This window comes from Plectropomus leopardus, chromosome 5 (assembly GCF_026936395.1).
Source record: "Plectropomus leopardus strain MGB_pleo_1.0 chromosome 5, ASM2693639v1, whole genome shotgun sequence".
NCBI classification, from domain to species: domain Eukaryota; kingdom Metazoa; phylum Chordata; class Actinopteri; order Perciformes; family Serranidae; genus Plectropomus; species Plectropomus leopardus.
The window spans coordinates 1,385,915-1,404,421 of NC_142180.1; the positions used below are offsets into that span (position 1 = coordinate 1,385,915).

General features: G+C 40.9%; 1 protein-coding gene across 2 annotated transcripts in view; it reads left to right on the forward strand.

Moving 5' to 3' along the window:
- Nucleotides 1-18,507, forward strand: part of cherp (calcium homeostasis endoplasmic reticulum protein) — a 29,738-nt gene that overhangs the window by 8,618 nt on the left and 2,613 nt on the right. The window contains exons 3-18 of one of the 2 annotated variants that reach the window (XM_042512762.2): nucleotides 1,180-1,218; nucleotides 3,342-3,511; nucleotides 5,084-5,221; nucleotides 5,343-5,494; nucleotides 6,356-6,467; nucleotides 6,885-6,974; nucleotides 9,155-9,347; nucleotides 9,557-9,720; nucleotides 10,934-11,188; nucleotides 11,333-11,525; nucleotides 12,110-12,351; nucleotides 12,730-12,863; nucleotides 14,507-14,593; nucleotides 17,575-17,727; nucleotides 17,937-18,050; nucleotides 18,137-18,231. In XM_042512762.2, the coding sequence (XP_042368696.2) occupies nucleotides 1,180-1,218; nucleotides 3,342-3,511; nucleotides 5,084-5,221; nucleotides 5,343-5,494; nucleotides 6,356-6,467; nucleotides 6,885-6,974; nucleotides 9,155-9,347; nucleotides 9,557-9,720; nucleotides 10,934-11,188; nucleotides 11,333-11,525; nucleotides 12,110-12,351; nucleotides 12,730-12,863; nucleotides 14,507-14,593; nucleotides 17,575-17,727; nucleotides 17,937-18,050; nucleotides 18,137-18,231 (2,331 nt within the window). The remainder of the gene's footprint in view (nucleotides 1-1,179; nucleotides 1,219-3,341; nucleotides 3,512-5,083; nucleotides 5,222-5,342; nucleotides 5,495-6,355; nucleotides 6,468-6,884; nucleotides 6,975-9,154; nucleotides 9,348-9,556; nucleotides 9,721-10,933; nucleotides 11,189-11,332; nucleotides 11,526-12,109; nucleotides 12,352-12,729; nucleotides 12,864-14,506; nucleotides 14,594-17,574; nucleotides 17,728-17,936; nucleotides 18,051-18,136; nucleotides 18,232-18,507) is intronic. The other variant, XM_042512769.2, reaches the window with a different exon arrangement.

The window sequence follows — 18,507 nt, forward strand, 5'->3', positions numbered from 1 at the left end:
CCCTCATGATGCAGCAGGAGCTACAAGAGCTGTTACTGCATCACACAAATCTTCAAAAGTTGAGCGGATCATCTGGAAGTTTTGAATCCACAATTCCCTCCTGTGAAATCGTGAACTATCACCTCCCAGAAATCTCTCATATGTGGCCGCTCCCATGTATAAGGGACTCGCCTTTCCATTATCGCTCCATAACACGCCTATGTGGCCGTGGATTGGAAATAATGACGGCTAGTGGCTGCAATAGAAATAAAGCTGCTAATGTTTTGAACATCCATCACGATGCTTCTTGGAATGTTATCGCCAGAGAAGTCGCAGAACATCACTTAATGGAAATGCTCTTATCATGTAATCCTTTTTTATTGACAATCAAAAATATCGCTTAGATTTTGCACAAATCTGTAATGGAAACCCGCCTAAAGACGACTTTTCTTGGTTATTAGCAGACAACAGCAGAATGACAGTAGTAAACATTCAAAATAAAATTGCAAAACAGCGCAGCTGGTTCTGGTGTATCAATACTGCAAAAGAATGAGTATTGAAACAGTTTAAAATATCTAGTATTGATGGATACATTAATATTTCAGTCAACACTTATGTCAATGAACTATAAAGCAGTTAAAGTGACCTGCAGTGTGATACAAATGTACCAGCTGCAGTAACAGAACAAACAAACAAAAAAAAAAAGATCACCATTGGCTGTAATGGCTCCTTGATGATCAGCAATCAGTACTGGTAGCAAAAAAAGAGATCAGAGCATCTCTACAAATAAATTATTACACATATTAGGACTAAGTATATTGAAAAGGTGAGAGAATGTAAAATAAAAGGAAGCACTAGACGCTAAAAAAGAGTTTATTAGTTAACATTTTATTGTTTAGTTTTATACAATTGTAATTCACTCATTTTAGGAAAAGCAACGGGTGTAATTCTTTTTCTTTTTTTTAACAAATCAGTGAAGTTATTGAACTATAGTTTTTATATTTCTTCATAGTTTTGACTCATCAGACTATTAATGCCATTTGTTGCTGCTGTGGAGGTCAGAGCGCCCTTCAGTACTCTGCTCACTGTATGATGATCAGCTCTGTATTTTAGCACAGTGTTGTGCAGGGTTGCATGGAGTTCTTCTGTCAGTCATGTTTTATCACTGAAATGCATTAAAGTTTGCTTTTCCCCACTTAGATCCCTCTACCCGCGATGGGGAGGAGTATAAATCTGAAGGTATTTATTGGAACCAGATCTGTCAGACAAACTGAAATTTTCAGTTGGAAAGTCACATTTTGGTTTTGCATATTGTTGCTGGTTGTGCTTGAAAGCTTTTTGGTTTGTTTTCAGTTGCCTTTTCCTTTTCCTTATTTTATTTTGTGCTGTATTGTTGATGTGAAGCTGAAGATGTCTCAGGTGTATCTTCTTGATAGTGCTGATGAAAATTTGCTTGAGTGTCACTGCTGCCAGGAGGAGGAGCCTGGTGACTCGCTGTAAAATTTGATTGCCTTCCAAATGCTTCAGCATGGATCCAGCACAACACAAGTGCAAGGGCCGAATGATTTCATAAAAAATGTTGGATTAGTATCAGGATAATTATCTCAGCTTTTGTTAAAATTGTGTCCTGATGAAATTTTCCTCTTCCGCAGGGTCAGGCTCAGTTTGCACAACGATAAATTGGCAGCAGTGGTTGATGATGCTTTGTGGGGAATATTCTCCTGTTTGTACGGCACACACTGCTGGCCTGCTGTGCCCCTTCCGAGTTAGATGTGTTTTGAATAACATGTCTAGCCTTTTTGTTACCTGGAGGGCTCCTTCACACAGTACACAGTTCCTATCATATTACACTGATATCATTTGCAAAAATATATTCTCACTTGTGAGTAGCTACAAGACAACAGTGGAGTTAATCTGTGAGACTACAATACATGTAGATCAAATTACAGAGTAAATAATATACTGAAAACAGTGAAATATGCTGGGAAATATTTTTCATGTTGAGTAAGGTTTAAGATTTCAAAGTTCTGTGAATATTTTAGGGGGAGACTTTCCTTGATAATTCACATGAGACTTTAAAGGAAGAACCTAATGGGAATAAAAGGAAATATAGGGGCTATTTTGCTCTGTTTTCTCTCTATTTACCAGGTCATGAGCAGATAGATACAAACTGTTAACCATTTCTTAAGCAGGCATAGTCCATTAATGTTCCCAATAAATCCATGAATTTGTCAGACAATACAATGTGAAATGTGCTATGTGGTGAGTTAGCAGGTAGTAGGCTAATTAAAGAAGTATTTTAACTATGAAGAGGGACCTCACATAAAACAAGGCTGTCTCTGCAGAAGGATGCAAATACTTTTGAAATTGGTGCTACAAGAGCAGAAAAAATAGAGGAAAAGGGTGCTTTAGTTCAAAAGATAGAAACCCTACAACTACCAGAATGCAGTGTGCCATACCAGACCAATAAACACTCCCACTGGTGGGTAACGTAATGCAAACTCATCCCTTTGACACACTGGTCTTGTATTCCAGTGAAACAGCAAGCTAAAACATGTTTCTGAAAACATTTGAGGTGAAAATAAGCAACTCAGTAATCTTGGTCTAATTTGATCAGCACTGCTTAGTTTACTTTTTTGATCTGTTTTTTGGGGGGGCGTTTACAGCCTCCGCACCCACTTCCTTCTCACAACAGCTTAAAAGATCACTAATTTTTCTGAAAACATCTTAGGAGAGAAATAGGCAGTGCAGTAACATAACCTGATTTTTATTTTATCAGTACTGCCAATTTTACCGTTTGATTTGATTTTGGTTTGAGTTTGAGAGTGACACAGCTGACATGATTAATGATTGCTTAATCAGTCTGATATTTATCAGCTCAGGACATCATAATAAAGTACTTTTAGACTTGCAGCTTGATTTGAATGCCAGGGATTCTGTCTGAATTGAAATAGCTATATTGGTTGTAAAATATTTCCATGTGATGAAAATGTAATTTTATCACATTCTGCAGCTGGCTGTAGATAAATAATATTTCCTGTGTGCAGTTCCTGTATGTGCAGTATTTAGGGTTTAGGAATGACGACAGTGGTTGTGTTAATGATTATTGCATGTCTTTTAAATTTTGTTCACTCCTCTGCTTTGTGTGTCTGAAGAGTTTAATCTGCTGGCTGTATGAAAACTGTTATATTTAATTTGAATTTTGAAAACAAGACATTATGTTCCTTGTACATGATTCATTGACTGCTTTCATCATCTGCATCAAGCCTCCCAGCTTTAGCACCAAAATCAAAACTTTCCCAAACCTCCAGACTTGAAATGTTCATATGCTCCCTGCTGTATTCCTGCTGCTGTTTTTGCAGACTTGTACAACCCAGGGGCCAAAGACGTGGTAGACATCCCGCCTCCACCGATGTCAATGATTGCTGCACCTCCGATTCCTCCACCTGCTACAGCTTCTATGGAGGAGCTGATCCAGCAGAGTCAGTGGAATCTACAGCAGCAGGAGCAACATCTGCACACACTGCGACAGGTACAGAGACAGAGAGACATCCTCCCCTCAGGGAGCATTCAGTCATCCTTTATCTTTGTTTTTGAAATTTTGGCAGGTAAAAAGCAGTGCTGTCTTGGGGAGTTTCTTGAATGCGTAAGTAGCCAGATAAGCGGTCTACTCAGAGACTTTTGCAGTGGCAAGACAGATTTTCACGGTGAGGTCATTTTGATGACCCTTTAGAAAAATAATTTACTTAGATACTGTAGTATTCCAGGGTACAGTATGATCGTTACTCAGCAACAGAGTTTGGGAGAACATGAATTGATGTGGAACTGATATAGAAAATTGGTTTGATTGATTGAAACTATTGCTGTATTAACCAGATTAAGCTATTTCCGTTAAATTATTAGAAATTGGTCATAGGTCTGGATAGAACTTTTGCAAGAGCTCAGAGCAAGCCCAAAAAATCAGGTCAGACCCTACATGAACCTGTAGCCATTCAAGCATGAGGCAGTTCACAACAGTTTAATGAGAAAAATGTAATAAATAAATGTTAATTTGGCTAAAAACCGACACAAATCAAGACGGAGGGAATAGTGAGAAATTACAGCCTGATCTATGGGGTTCGGCCAGAAAATCAAAGCTTCAACGGTCACCCGTTCTGGGTCAGGACCACAGTCTGCCAGGTGAAGCCCCGCCTATATGTTACCATGTATGTATGTATTACAGGTTGTTACCCAGTATTTCTCACAGGATTCTGTGAGACTGTAGCGGATGGACTTAAGACTCTGCAGATTTGTCCAAGGACATGCTTTGTCCATTTTAAATTGAAACACCTCAATCAGTTGCACTTTGAGAGAGAATTGAAGAAGCTGTATCTGTAAAGAATGTGGTCTTGTTAACAACTTTTTTCTCTAGTAAATATTCATTCATACCAGGAGACAGTAATGATGTATTTTGCCACTGCCCTGCTCAGGCAAATAGATCAAGATTCTTTTACGGTGATAAGACGAGACATTGGGTTAGTCTCAAGAATAGTGAAACTGTGCCAATAAGCAACATTTTGGCTTTAAAGCCTACAAAATAAGACGTTTCGTCTCCAGTCGGATTCTTTGCGCTCAGCTGATAGGTACCCGATTTGTTTACATCACCTAACAGAAGTGCAAATTTAGGGAATTCAGTATGGACAGGGAGCTCTGATATTATGTGATGCATCACGATTGTGGCCAGGGCACACTGTCATCATGTTCCACTCAGGAATTTCAAGTGTGACACCTAGTGGTGAAATTTGGTTACTGGTCCAGTGACCAAGCTCGTTGGAGCGTTTTTAGGCATATCCAACCCTAGCAGCATACCTGCCGTGTACGATTCGGCCTGCTCTCTGGAGTATGGTTCAGTGTCTATCTCAAAGGCACTCTGAGCATGGACAGGAGCTGCGAACCTTGTGATAATGGACCTTGTTCTACTTCCAAATGTTATCCCTGAACTGATTATTTTTCAGCATCTTCTACTATTTTGTCTCTTTCTTGTTAACTCCTAATAATTTGTAATGGTGGCAGGCTAAAGAATTCTGGATAATAGTGGGTTTTTTTGTCTGTATTCTCACTGTAGGAACAAGTGACTGCAGCCATAGCACTGGCTATGGAGCAGCAGACCCAAAAACTGCTGCTGGAAACTCAGTTGGACATCACAGAGTTTGACAACCTGCTGCAACCCATTATAGACACCTGCACCAAAGATGCCATCTCTGTAAGCCTGCCATCATGGAGAGTTTATTATTTATTCATTTCGTCATGCTTATGCTTAGATTCCTTAAACAGTAATAATAAAAAAGATCATTGTTTCACTCATGTGTCTGCCTCGTTGTCAGGCTGGTAAGAACTGGATGTTCAACAACGCCAAGACTCCACAGCACTGTGAACTGATGACATCACATCTTCGCAACCGCATCACTGCTGATGGGGCACATTTTGAGCTCCGCCTGCATCTCATCTATTTAACCAATGACGTTCTTCATCACTGGTACACAAACCTAAACACACACATCAACACGTTACTCTGTTCCCAGACTTCCTTCCAGTGTGCTATAGCTCTGATAAGACCTTCGTTTACATGAACTCTCATTATGATACCAGTAATAAAACCACTGCGGGCACACGCAGTGGTGTCAACATTGTCAGCCTATGTTACTCGACACAGGAACATTCTATGTGAGAATGCTGACTTTCACACTTTGTTGTTTTGGTTTATCTTTATTATGTGAATGTTGATTCACACTTGTTACATCTTACTTCAGATTTTCTCCACACTTAAATATACCTGTTGCATAAGGATTCCCTATGAGTGACTAATGTTAGCCTGTTGTGCAATGCACTATAGGCGTAATAAGACACTTCACAGAAGAAAAAAGTAGCAGATGCGATACGGACACTTCACAAAACACAGCTGTCAGTTACAGACAGACACTATATTGGTAACATTACTGATGGCCTCAGTGTGTCAGTTAATGAAATAGCCCTGTCAGTGTTTCTGGATCTGCACTTCATTTACTTTCAGTGTTTGGAACATGAATGCTCGACTGTATCTGTTAACTTAATGATACTTTTCCCATATAAGCGATCGACTCACAGCCCATTTGTTATTCAGTTCTTAGCTTCTTTAGGTGGTGCTATAATTTATTTTTTCGGATCTGTCAGGCAATATGTACTACAATTCTGCATTTTCAGCAGCACTTTTGCATTCATTTTGTATTTTATCAGAAAAAAACCCAACCCTATATTTCGGCATAAAAAAAGATTTTGTATCTAGATTTATCAAGAAGACAAATTTCTTAGCTGCTTGCAGTGTATTTATTTTGTAATGTGTTTAACTGTGTCTTCCCAGCCAGCGAAAGCAGCAGAAAGATTTGTTGGCAGCGCTGCAGAAAGTTGTAGTTCCCATCTACTGCACCAGCTTCCTTGCTGTAGAAGAGGAGAAGCAGCAGAAGATCACCAGGGTAAACTCCAGGAAGAGATTCTGTGTCCATTTCAACACCAAGTCTTTACAGATTACAGGAGTGTTATATTCTTGATGGTCACCTTAACATCATGGGGACACCATGGAAAAACTGACAAGGAATTACATACTTCATTTGCACATACCGAAGTGTGTCTTGTTCTTCACAGGATAGTGTTAACCACATGTTGCATATCAGCAAACACTGCTTCAGTCTAACATTAATACTCATTAATAGAAATACATTAATAGCTAATTATACAGCTTTCGCAAACAAATATTCTTTAGCACTTCCTGCTTCTTCTGTTCTTTGGTCATCAAATTGAAAAGTTAGAAAGAATATCTATTTTTGGTTAAGATTGTTATACTTCAATCTAAAGGGATTTTTCTCTGATTATTCTCTTTCCCTCCATCTCAGTTGTTGCAGCTGTGGGAGAAGAATGGTTACTTCGATGAGGAGACCATTCAGCAGCTCCAGAATCCAGCACTGGGCCTCGGCCAGTACCAAGTGAGTAGAACAAGACTAAATGTATCAATTTTATGAGCTACTGGCGTTTTGGTTTTCTAGCTCTCTTCTGCAGCTCTCTGCCTCACTCAGATGCACACATAAAGCAAGGCTTCAGCAGGACTCCAGTCACATTTTGGAGCACTACTGTAATTTGCAAATACTATTAATATGATATCTCTAGAGCTAGTAGTTAGTTTCCAGCTTACAGTGAACTTAATGAGTGATAGTGGGGGTAGTGTGAGGGGGTGAAGCGTGTTTATCTTCAGAGCTCGAATCACGACCATTTAGTCTTTATTACCGCAACTTGCAAATATCAGTAACACATGAAGTGGAGTGCCGTCAGTTTGTTGCCGGCTCACAGGGAGTGAGTCCTCAGTGTTAAAGATGCTGCAGTGTCTGTCTGTTAATGCTGACAACCAACTGTCGACCGGAGGCAGAGGCTTAAAGCCCACAGCAAAAACATAGACACTTCCGGACTGAGACGAACCAGGTCCTTCAAAATAAAAGCACCATGTGTCCTCGTTTGATTTAATTATAACAATACGTTTTAAGATAGCAATATAAAAGTACTTTAACTTTCTTATATCCTTATTCATTAAATGCTATTATAACAGCAGTGTATTCAACATTATTATTTGACAGTAGCTGCTTTAGCTTTATTGTACTTTATTTAACATTATTATAATTGCAGTTCATTCAATATTTTTTTATTTATAGTAGTCAACATTTAAAAATATCACATTATATATTGCGTATTGCATTATATATTGCGTATGTATATTGCAATATTGCTTTAAAATATCGAAACATTAATTGTAAGCCATATTGCCCAGCCCTAGGTCAAAGGTCACTGTGACCTTGTGTTTGTCGCATTTATGTGAACATGATATCTGAAGAAGGCCTTGAGGGAATTTCCTAAAATTTGGCACAAGCATCCACGTAGACTCAATGATACAATGGTGAGAATGTGCAGATTGTAGAGATTGTAGAGATTGTAGAGAGAGATTGTAACTGTAACTTGACTGGTTCACTGAGGCAAGGTGGCAACTGTTTCCTCTGAAAGCTAAAATTGTTTTTTTTTGTTTTTAGTTTTGTCTTTGTCAAATCAAGAAAATTACTACAGAGAGGTTTCAGTTAGGCCACTTTTGATCATGTTCTGTTGCTTTAACAGGCAAAGTTATTTTAATATTTAAAAAAAGTGAACTGTTGGTGTTGGTGCTATGGAGGCAGAAACAGCCTCCATGTCTCCAGTAGATCATGTTCACTTGTGTTTCCTTCTGCTCAGGACCAAGTCGATGGCTGTGGATCACACTCACAGCTCTCCAAAATCTGCATACCTAATGCACAGCTGACTCAGCACTGATCCTTTCATTCTTTGTGTAGCTTAAATCTTCTGATGAGACACTGGCATAAAGTGCTGTCTGACCATTTTTATGCCTCTGCACCGTCTGGCCCACTATTGTGGACACGATATCTCAAAAACACCTTGAGGGAATTTCTTCAAATTTGGAATAAACATCCACCTATATTTAAGGATGTACTGATTAGATTTTTGGTGGTCAAAGGTCAAGGTCACTGTAACCTCATCTGTCTCATTCTTGTGAACACGATATCTTAAGAACACCTCTAGGGAATTTTATCAAACTCAGCACAAACTCATTCCTCTTGGACAAGAGACAGATTTTAAATATATTAGTTTGTTTTAATAGTTAGCACAACTCTAACAAGTTGCGCTGATAATCCAGCAGCTGCAGCATCAGTAAACATCTATTCATGGCATATTTGGGCTGTTTTGTACTTTTATTTTATATTTTGGTGCCTATGAAGATTTATCTCTTTCCTCCTGTTTCACCTGCTGGTGCTTCTGAAGCTGATGAGAGGAGCTCCTGTGATCGCCCATTATTGAATCTTGCCATGACTCCACCTACTGATGCTGTATTTGTCCTCTGATAATATATTCTGTCTTCTTTCCACATTGTGCAAGCTGTAGCTGGTTCATTCCAGTGCCTGTGTTCAGAGAAAAAATACATAAATGGGCTGGTTAAGCCCATGCATGTGTGCACTGGATGTTTAACTTGTATTTGTATCCCCATATAGGAAAACTAAACCTATCACTGGTTTTCCTTCACTGATAATTGTAACAGTTTCAGATAAATGTAATCCCTTGTCTTCTTTCACAGGCATCTCTGATAACAGAGTATGCTGCAGTGGTACAGCCGATCCAGCTGGCCTTCCAGCAGCAGATCCAGGCTCTGAAGACCCAGCATGAAGAGTTTGTCACCAGCCTGAAGCAGGCACCGCAGCCTGCGCCCATAGCACAGCTGGCTACCCCTGCTGAGCCTGAGAAGGCCCCACCCATGACCACAAAAGCCGGTGAATAGACACACACTTAAAACCAGAGGCACAGTTTGATACATGAGGCCAGATTTATTGTTTACGTGACAGCCAAAACAAAATGTACATTAAAAAAAGTGCAGTCACACTTGTCATGTTAGGTTTGCTGGAATGTTTGTTACTCCACATTGGCAAAGCCCCTGTCCTGTATGTCTGCGCTGTAATATGTCGGTGTGTGTTGTGTGCAGGGGACGTGAAGCCTGCCATGTCGGGTCCTCCTCCAGGGGAGTTTGATGGAGCTTCATCCAGGCCCCAGGACCCCAGCAATCCCACTGGACCCTCAGATATCCCTTCTAGCAAGCCTGCGTGGTATGACCCCCAACATATGGGCCCCTGGAACCCCAACCAGCCGGTAAAGACCTTTGTGTTTCTTTGTGTGGCAATGGCCCGTCCTTACTATCCATCTACAATGGCTAGTAAGGATGTCCAAAAGCAACATTAAAATGAGATACAATCCAAGCAACAGTCGATCAAGTTCCATGTGGCCCCAAGGCAGTAGGCATTTATTTTAAAGAGACAGAGGCCACTTTTACACAGAGATGGTGCTAGAGTGCTGCAACAAAGTCCCCCCTTAATACCACCACTGCATGAAATATATACGTCAGTAGTGCTTTCTAAACAATAACAAAGGCATGAAATGTCAGTCACAATCAATTACCGTCACTGTTATATGGCAGCTGATCTCGTTCTCTGCTTTGAAGGTAAGGGGCTCCTGGACCTCAGTGTTTCCCATTTTATGAAAACTTATAGCTGCTGTTTTTCTTCTTTGAAATAACTGCTATGCTAACAGCTGCTTTTTTAAATCCCCTGCGATGGGTCGCACACATAAATATTTCGTCACTGTAACCTCATCTGTCCCATTCTTGTGAACACAATATCTTAAGAACACCTCTAGGGAATTTTATCAAACTCAGCACAAACTCATTCCTCTTGGACAAGAGACAGATTTTAAATATATTGGTTTGTTTTAATAGTTTGCACAACTCTAACAAGTTGCACTGATAATCCAGCAGCTGCAGCATCAGTAAACATCTATTGATGGCATATTTGGGCTGTTTTATACTTTTATTTTATATTGCTATGCTAACAGCTGCTTTTTTAAATCTCCTGCGATGGGACGCACACATAAATATTCCGTCAAAATGTCACACTCGTACTGCCCATGGCTCCGCTTCCTGGCTCAGAGGTGAGACCACTCTGTCCCACTTGTATGTGATCGGACATTATATACATAACAGTGAGGCGGCATAACGGCGTGACATTCCTGCCTTGAACAGACAGTGTGACTGAGAGCAAGCATCCCAGACCACCTCGCCAAGTGGTCTGAGGGATCAGATCACAATACGTCTGGTGGTTGTTTACACTTGTATTTAGCGGTGTCCACTTGTGATCAGATCGTAGTGCTGCACACTTATCTCCTCATTTACCATATACTCTGGTGAAATTTCAGAAAGGTACTAAATATTGAATCCCGTCCATGCCTAATTCCCATCAGCCCTCTGTGTTTCCACCACAGTTCTGTAATTTAGTGATGCTGAAACTTCCTGACTCTTGCTTGTCCTCAGCCTCCCTTTGACCCAAACCAGCCCCCCCCTCCTTGCCCTCCGTGGAACAGCCATGAGGGGATTTGGAATGAACAGCGGGACCCAGGGAACTGGAGCGGAGGTCCACCCAGAGAAGGGGGCCCCTGGAGCGGTCCAGGTGGGTCTGATCCGGGCCCTTCATCTTGGAATTCATACGACCAGCAGCCGCCATGGGGGAACCAGCCAGACCAGCCTCCGTGGGGCCAGAGGGAGCCCCCGTTTCCTCCACGCATGCAGGCATGTGGTGGATGATCTCTGTGCTTTGACTGCGCTGCCTTCATTTCTTTGACCTGTTTTTGTTGTACTGCAGTTGGTGGCATATTGATCCTGGAGCCCAACCCTGCTGACTGTGTCCACTTTGCCCACTTTCCATTCATACAGAGACCTCCCCATTTCCGAGGGCCCTTCCCTCCTCACCAGCAGCCTCCTCCTTTTAACCAGCCCCCACCACCACACAGCTTCGGACGCTTCCCGCCGCGCTTCATGCAGGACGACTTTCCTCCCAGGCACCACTACGACAGGCCGCCGTACACCCCACACCGCTTCGACTACGCTCAGGGAGACTTTCCCGGAGGTGAGTGCAGACACACCAGGTGACAGAAGAGTAATTTCACTTAACCCTTTGAAACCTGGATAGACATCACTTTTCTTGTGCTATATTCAGATGCCTTTCACAAGTATATAAACCTGCAAAGCCTGAGCAAATTCATCCAATGTCTTTCGAAGAAAAAAGGCAATGAGCAACTCGGCAACAAATGCCCTGAAAATGTCAAGAAATTTGTAGATCCAGAAAATTATTTTTGAAAAGGCTGGGGAAAAATATCAGACAACTATATATTTATAATTATCATAAGGATATTTTCAAAATTATTTTGAAGAACTAGTATAAAGTCTATTTTTGTAATTTATTATTATTTTTTTTTTATTTACTCTTTGCTAATTATTTTGTACTTTTCACCTAACTTCTTGCTTATTTCTGGGTCATTTCCTCTGCAATTGCTCATTGCTTTCTTCTCATGTTTTTGAAAGAAATTAAGCCAATTTGCCCAGGTTTCAAAGGGTTAAATGCATCTGTGAAGCTACCTGTTTTTGCATCTGTAATGTATTTCATTCATTTTTTTGGTGTTTGTTTTAAAAATATCCACCTTGGTTTTCCAGACATGCCAGGTCCTCCTCCACATCACCATCCCAACCAGAGGCTTCCTCACCCAGGTATGGGTGCAGATCATCCTCCATGGGGTGGAGGCCAGCACCCAGATTTTGGCCCACCCCCACACGGCTTCAACGGCCATTCACCACACATGCGCCATCGACAGCATCCTGTGCAGGATGACCCCAGCCTGGTGCCCAACGTACCCTACTTTGACCTGCCAGCTGGTCTCATGGCTCCGCTGGTCAAAGTAAGTCACCTGCATCATGACATCAGGGTGTCATCAGCTGGCAGAATAGCTTTGTTGCTAGAAGAAAGCCATTATGACTGAATACTTATAATGGAGAAAGAACAATGGTAAAGACTAATGCAGCACTGCCACAATGTTTCACAGTATAGTCAAGATCCAAGACTGTGGAAGTAATTTTCACAACACTCACAACTTGGGAAACAGACTTGTAAAAGTTGCTAAATATGTAATATTAATGGATAAGACTGATCCAAATCTGCCACAGTACTTTCTTTTTATAGTATTTTTTTAAATTTAGTATTGACTCATTAGATGCATGTCTAACAGTCAGAGCTCCATGTCTTATGATCCTCCATGTCTGTCCTGTCTGTTGCTCAGCTTGAGGACTGTGATTATAAACCTCTGGACCCGAAAGACATCCGGCTGCCCCCTCCCATGCCCCCCAGTGATCGCTTGCTAGCTGCTGTGGAGGCTTTCTACAGCCCTCCATCACATGACCGACCCAGGAACAGGTACACACACACACACACACACACACACACACACACACACACACACACACACACACACACACACACACTTCCACTCGGTCTGCAATCCACTTTTAAATCAGCACATTGAATCAAAATCCTCTCCAATGCCTTATGCATTCTAATTCAAATAAACCAGTAATCTCCTGCTAAGTCCAAACGCTGGCTTGTAGAGATTTGCAGAGAGCATGTTAACCAGATAATAGCTGAGTTTCATTTTCGGCCTTTTGTTCCAAGTATCTTGCAATGATGCAATGTTGGTTATCTCAGGGCTTAACACTAACTTTTAGAAGTGGTTGCCAGGCTGACAACCAGGCATCAGCTTTGGCAGCCAGATAAAGTCACCTTATATTTAAAGTAATAAATATATGATGTAGTTTTACATTAGCTTAGTAATGAGACTAAATTGTTACATAAAAGAATGTTCAAGAGCTTTATTAAATTAACCAAATTCTCTGTAGTTTAATTTTTTTCTGGTACTTGAAAGAATTGTAATTGTAATTTTTTTTTCGTCATTTTCTGTATGTTAACATTTGATCACTACTTATAGCAATCAAAGGCTAAGAGTTGGTTGCCAATTTTATCAAAACCACTGGCAACCTGGCAGCTGTCACTTTGGAGCCCTGTATCTACAGCTGATATAATCTGCCACAGGCAAAGTTAATCACATGAAAGTGGAACAGAGATGGCTGGTGGCAAATGAGAAGCCTGCCAACATTATCAGAATTAAGCATGGATGGCATCTCAATTTTAAAATCTTAATACCATCTAGAAATTTCATTCGGGGTATATTGTCATTTGGAAGTCCGCGGTCCCAACAATCACCAACTGTGGTTTGGTCAAAAGAAATCCTTAATTCACCCAGCACTGAGCTCTGGTGGTGTGTGCTGTGCACCACATACAATGAGCTTAATGCAAAGAAGAGCTCCTGCATTTTTGAATGTGTTGATAACCATAATGCTGGGAATTTTAATTACCCTGGTATACCATTATACTGCAAGCATCTGTGTGGTACCTCAATGCAGCATTTCCACTGCATGGGACAGCATAGCACTACTCAGCTCCAGCAAAATTATTGGATAGTATCTGATACTGATTTCTGGTATTAGCTCAAGCTGATACTAAAAAGTGGAGTTCAGACACTGCAGACCAGGAGTTTCTAAATGTCTTTAGCTTTACATCCAAAAGAGTTGTCGGAACATCGTCTCCTGAAAGTGACTTTGCAAAAGAAAAATTCTTTGGGATCTGCCCTGTGTTGAAAATGCTTTATTTGGAGGTCTGTCTAATCTGTTCATTTTAAAGCTCTTAATATTGAGCACCACCACACATTTCACTCCTCCTCACATGGCTCTGTTTGAGCTTGTGTTGATAAACCCTTCCTTGTATTTTAGTTTTGCCGTCATGCACACAATGGAATGGAATAAGCTTTTACTATCTTTATGATAAAAAATGGGTTCATGATCCATTTTGGGTTGTGACCCTCAATTTAGGAAAGGCTGTAGTAGACCACTGATTGGTCAGATAGAATGGTCACTAGAAACATTACTAGCTAACACGTGACATTAGTGTAAAGAAACTGCTGTAGGTGATAGTTTACAGCTGTGTGTGCTTTTTTCCTCCACCAGTGAAGGCTGGGAGCAGAACGGCCTGTACGAGTTCTTCAGGGCCAAGATGAGAGCCAGGAGGAAAAAGGGACAGGAGAAACGCAACAGGTGAGCTTCCTCTTCATTTGGATTTTTTTCGCTTGTTGTGTCTCTCCATGTTTCATACAGACTCAGAGCTCACAGCTTGTGTTTGGGCTTTGTTACAATCTGTCCAGCTGCTGTGTTTCTTCATTCTGGTCAAAGTTATGGAAGCTCTTCACAGAGACATCCTTAGTCTGAATTCCTCTCTCATCTCAGTTATGGAGACATTTAGGATTTTTGGTATTGGAGAAACATATTTCATAACTGCATCGTATCAAAGGATAGGATGAGCTTCGCTGATGTTGAGGTCTGTAAGACAATGATTATGAAAATAGGAAACAACATGAACACCAAAATATCGAACATACTATGATAATGCTTTGATTTCCTCAGACCATGTACTCATGAGTATATACAGTATCGACAGCCAAGACGATTAATTAATAATTTAGGAATAACAATCTAAGTAATGAACAATTGAAGTCTCCCCACTCCAAACTGTGTTTCTTCCTCTGTTTATGTCCCCAAAAATATCTAACCTTCACTCTACTGTTGACTATACTAACTTCTGTGCAGAGTTTGTACCAGAGAGGTGTTTTCATATTCCACTATTAAAGGGGGTGATGTCTTTGCATTTCCCTTTAATCTGAGATCCAGATTTATGCTGAGCAAGTTAGATTAGATACATCACTAATCAGAAAGCCATTCGCTGTCTATGGAAAACATATTGATGGACTTCAACACAGTTACAGACCTCCAGTGCAGAGCAGACCCGTCACTACACAGAGCAGAGTTGGCGTTTGCATATTGGAAGGGTTGACAACATGGTGCAGTTTTTGGATGTAAACTGCACCCTGGAGATTCCTTCCACTATCTACCAAAAACCTCATAATAGCAGATATTATTGTGTTATTATGTTTCACAAACACGGTGTCAACCACTGCCAGTTAGCCTAGAAGCTAACGTGCTCACAAATAACATAAATAAAATATGCTATCTACATTTACCATTCTTATATGTGGGCCACTCGCCAATTGGGAAGCACAAAAGACTTCTAATCTGAGTCGGGTCTGACTGAGGCTTAAACATGTAAGGCTTAATCTCTCTAATGTTTCCTCTCTTGATTCGCACTGCTCTTTCACTGTTCAATCTAACCAGAGCTGTGCTGGGGAAACTGGAACACAAGCAGATTTCTCATTTAGGGTGAACAATCTACTTCCATCCCCTTTTTAGTATTTTAAACTGTCATGTGGGAAAACTATGTTAAAGAAGATATTAGTATTTTAATTATGAGGGACTTCAATTTTGAAATTGATCAGCGTCCTCCATCAACAAGATTAGAACCTCCAACTCATCTTTGCTAAAATTGAACACCTGTTTTTTTGCGGCAGAAAGCTACCAGCCTATGAAAAGTGAGGGCCAATGATATTAAGTCTGTCCCTGTGAAGCAGCCTATTGGTATTTTCTGATCAAAAATAGATGAAGTCTCAGGGACGGCTGTGGCTCAGGAGATAGAGCGGGTCGTCTACTATTCGGGAGCTCTGTGGTTCAACCTCTGTCTCCTCTAGTCCATGTCCAAGAATCCATTGGCAAGATATAGGACCGGACACAGCTGTGAGTTTAGGAACTGATCTGTAATCAGCAGACTGGGTCATTCCTATCTTTTATATGTTTCAGTGATGAGGCTGTTGGCTCTGTTGGTTACTGGTTTTTCCAGAGAGCTTCCACATGATTTGTGGGGAGGATGTCACTGTGAGGAGGGCAGCCCTTTTCCCTGTCCCCTCTAATCCCTTTTCTACCAACATGGAACCAGAACAGAACTGGTTTTCTGAGCATTTTAACCAAAACTAAATTGGTTCAAAACCCAAAAAGTTGTTTTCAGCTGGAACCAAAAAATTAACTATTTTTTTCTTGACCTGCAGTGCAAACTGTGACAACATCAGTATTATATTCTACAAGTTGGACAGAGAGGAGGGTGAAAGCAGCCATGGAGAAGTCAAGTGAGAAAATGTCAGAAAAGAAGAATGTGTAGTAGTCTCATTAATAAATGATTCATGCTTGCTTTTTGGGTAAAAACAAATATCTGTCTTAGAAGAGCAAAAGTTTACAGGTAATCAATGTAATCTGCAAGTTTGCCTCTACTGTTTACTTACTTCTATTGTGCACCGCTCTCTGTTGATGACACATCCTTGATTACTTTTTTATCTATCTTTATTTTTATTTTATTTCACCATTATTTAACCAGACAACCTCTTGGGATTAAAATTGTGTCCTGGCCAAGAAAGGCGGCTACAAAAGTTACAGACAGACAACATGGAACAAAAATACAAAATGAAATATACAACTTCAAAACAAAGGCATAAAACACAAAAGGCACTCAAATTAAAGATACCACAAGAAAGGACAACAAAGTATGTTACTATATGTTACAAATAAACCATAAAAACAAGACAATTAAAAGAGCAGCTGAGATACTCCCTGATGTTGGTATGTAGAAGATGACATAGAAAAGTCCTGCAGCAGAGCTTTGAAACGGCCTTGAGGAACCAATAAGAGAACTTTAAATCTTTCTGCAAAAGGTTCCACATATATGGAGCTTTAGACTTAAAGGCTCTTTTGTCAAACTCCATACGAACCCTAGATATAGACAATATGAACAAGTTAAGAGCCATTTTTTGCTGAATTTAGACACTTAGATATGCTGGAAGTAGAATGGAATTGCAATGGTTCCCCTCAATGCTAATGGAAACACTGACTGGTTCACTAGATAGCACCAAGGCTCCAAGAAACCTATGCAGAACCAGATCAAGTATTAGAGCTCACTGGGTGGAGAAGGGGCTACTGTGAAGCAGGCTCCCCCTTAGTGGCGAGTCCAGTAGTTCTGTCCTCTCCCCTTGTGTTTGCAGCATGATTGGAAGTCTCTCCTGGGCCTGTTTGTTCATTATGTTAATGTTGTCCTCCCTCCTCCTGTCACCTCCCTCCCTCTCCCCTTGGCTGTCTCCCTCCAGTGGCCGTGGTGGCAGTCGCTCCAGGAGTCACTCTCGCAGTAGAGGGAGGTCTTCATCTCGCTCCAGCTCTCGCTCCTCAAAGTCCTCCAGGTCACGCTCACGCTCGTCTCGCTCCCAGTCCCGCAGCCGCTCCCGCTCCTACTCACGATCCAGGTCTGTAATTACACACGACACCATGTCGCACACACATGTCTGTATGATACCTGTATACTGGTGTATTCTCACATAAGATGGGACTGAGTGTTCTTCCTGTTTGGGAGAAAGTGAAGTCAGCAGTTGTGGGACAGACAACGACAGAAGAAGCGGAGTGGATCCTGTTCTTGAGTTTTCTGATGGACGTGTGTGAACATACCTCTGTGTAGGTCCAGGAGTAGATCCAGGTCGTCTCGGAGTCGTTCTCGCTCCAGATCCAGATCTCATTCACGTTCACCCGCCAAGAGACGCCGTGGTCCCAAATCCCAGAGCTCCTCCCCTCCGTAAGTCTCCTTCAGTGCTCTTTGAAAATGTGTTTTCATAAAAGATCCTTTTTTTCCTGCTGAATGTAGTGTGCTGCTCCCTACAGCTCCGCATCAGTGCTGGGTGCCCCTCCCTCCAAACTCACTACAGATATGAGGCTCGGGGAGGAGAACAAAGGCCATCAGCTGCTGATGAAGATGGGTATGATCTATTTTCCTCATCATTTCAACTGAAGTGAACTCAGTTTATTCTGATTTAAAATTCCTAAACAAGGCATGTACATATCAAGATGGAATGGAATTACAAACATCTCAAACAGGACCGGGTAATATGGCTTGAAAATAATATTAAAAATTAAAATTAAAATCTTCTCTTAACTACTTCAGACCACTGTAATAAAAAAAAATTCAACTGTAATAAAGTTGAATTAAATATTGTTGTAATAAAGTTAAATAAGGAATTGTTATTATTTAGTAA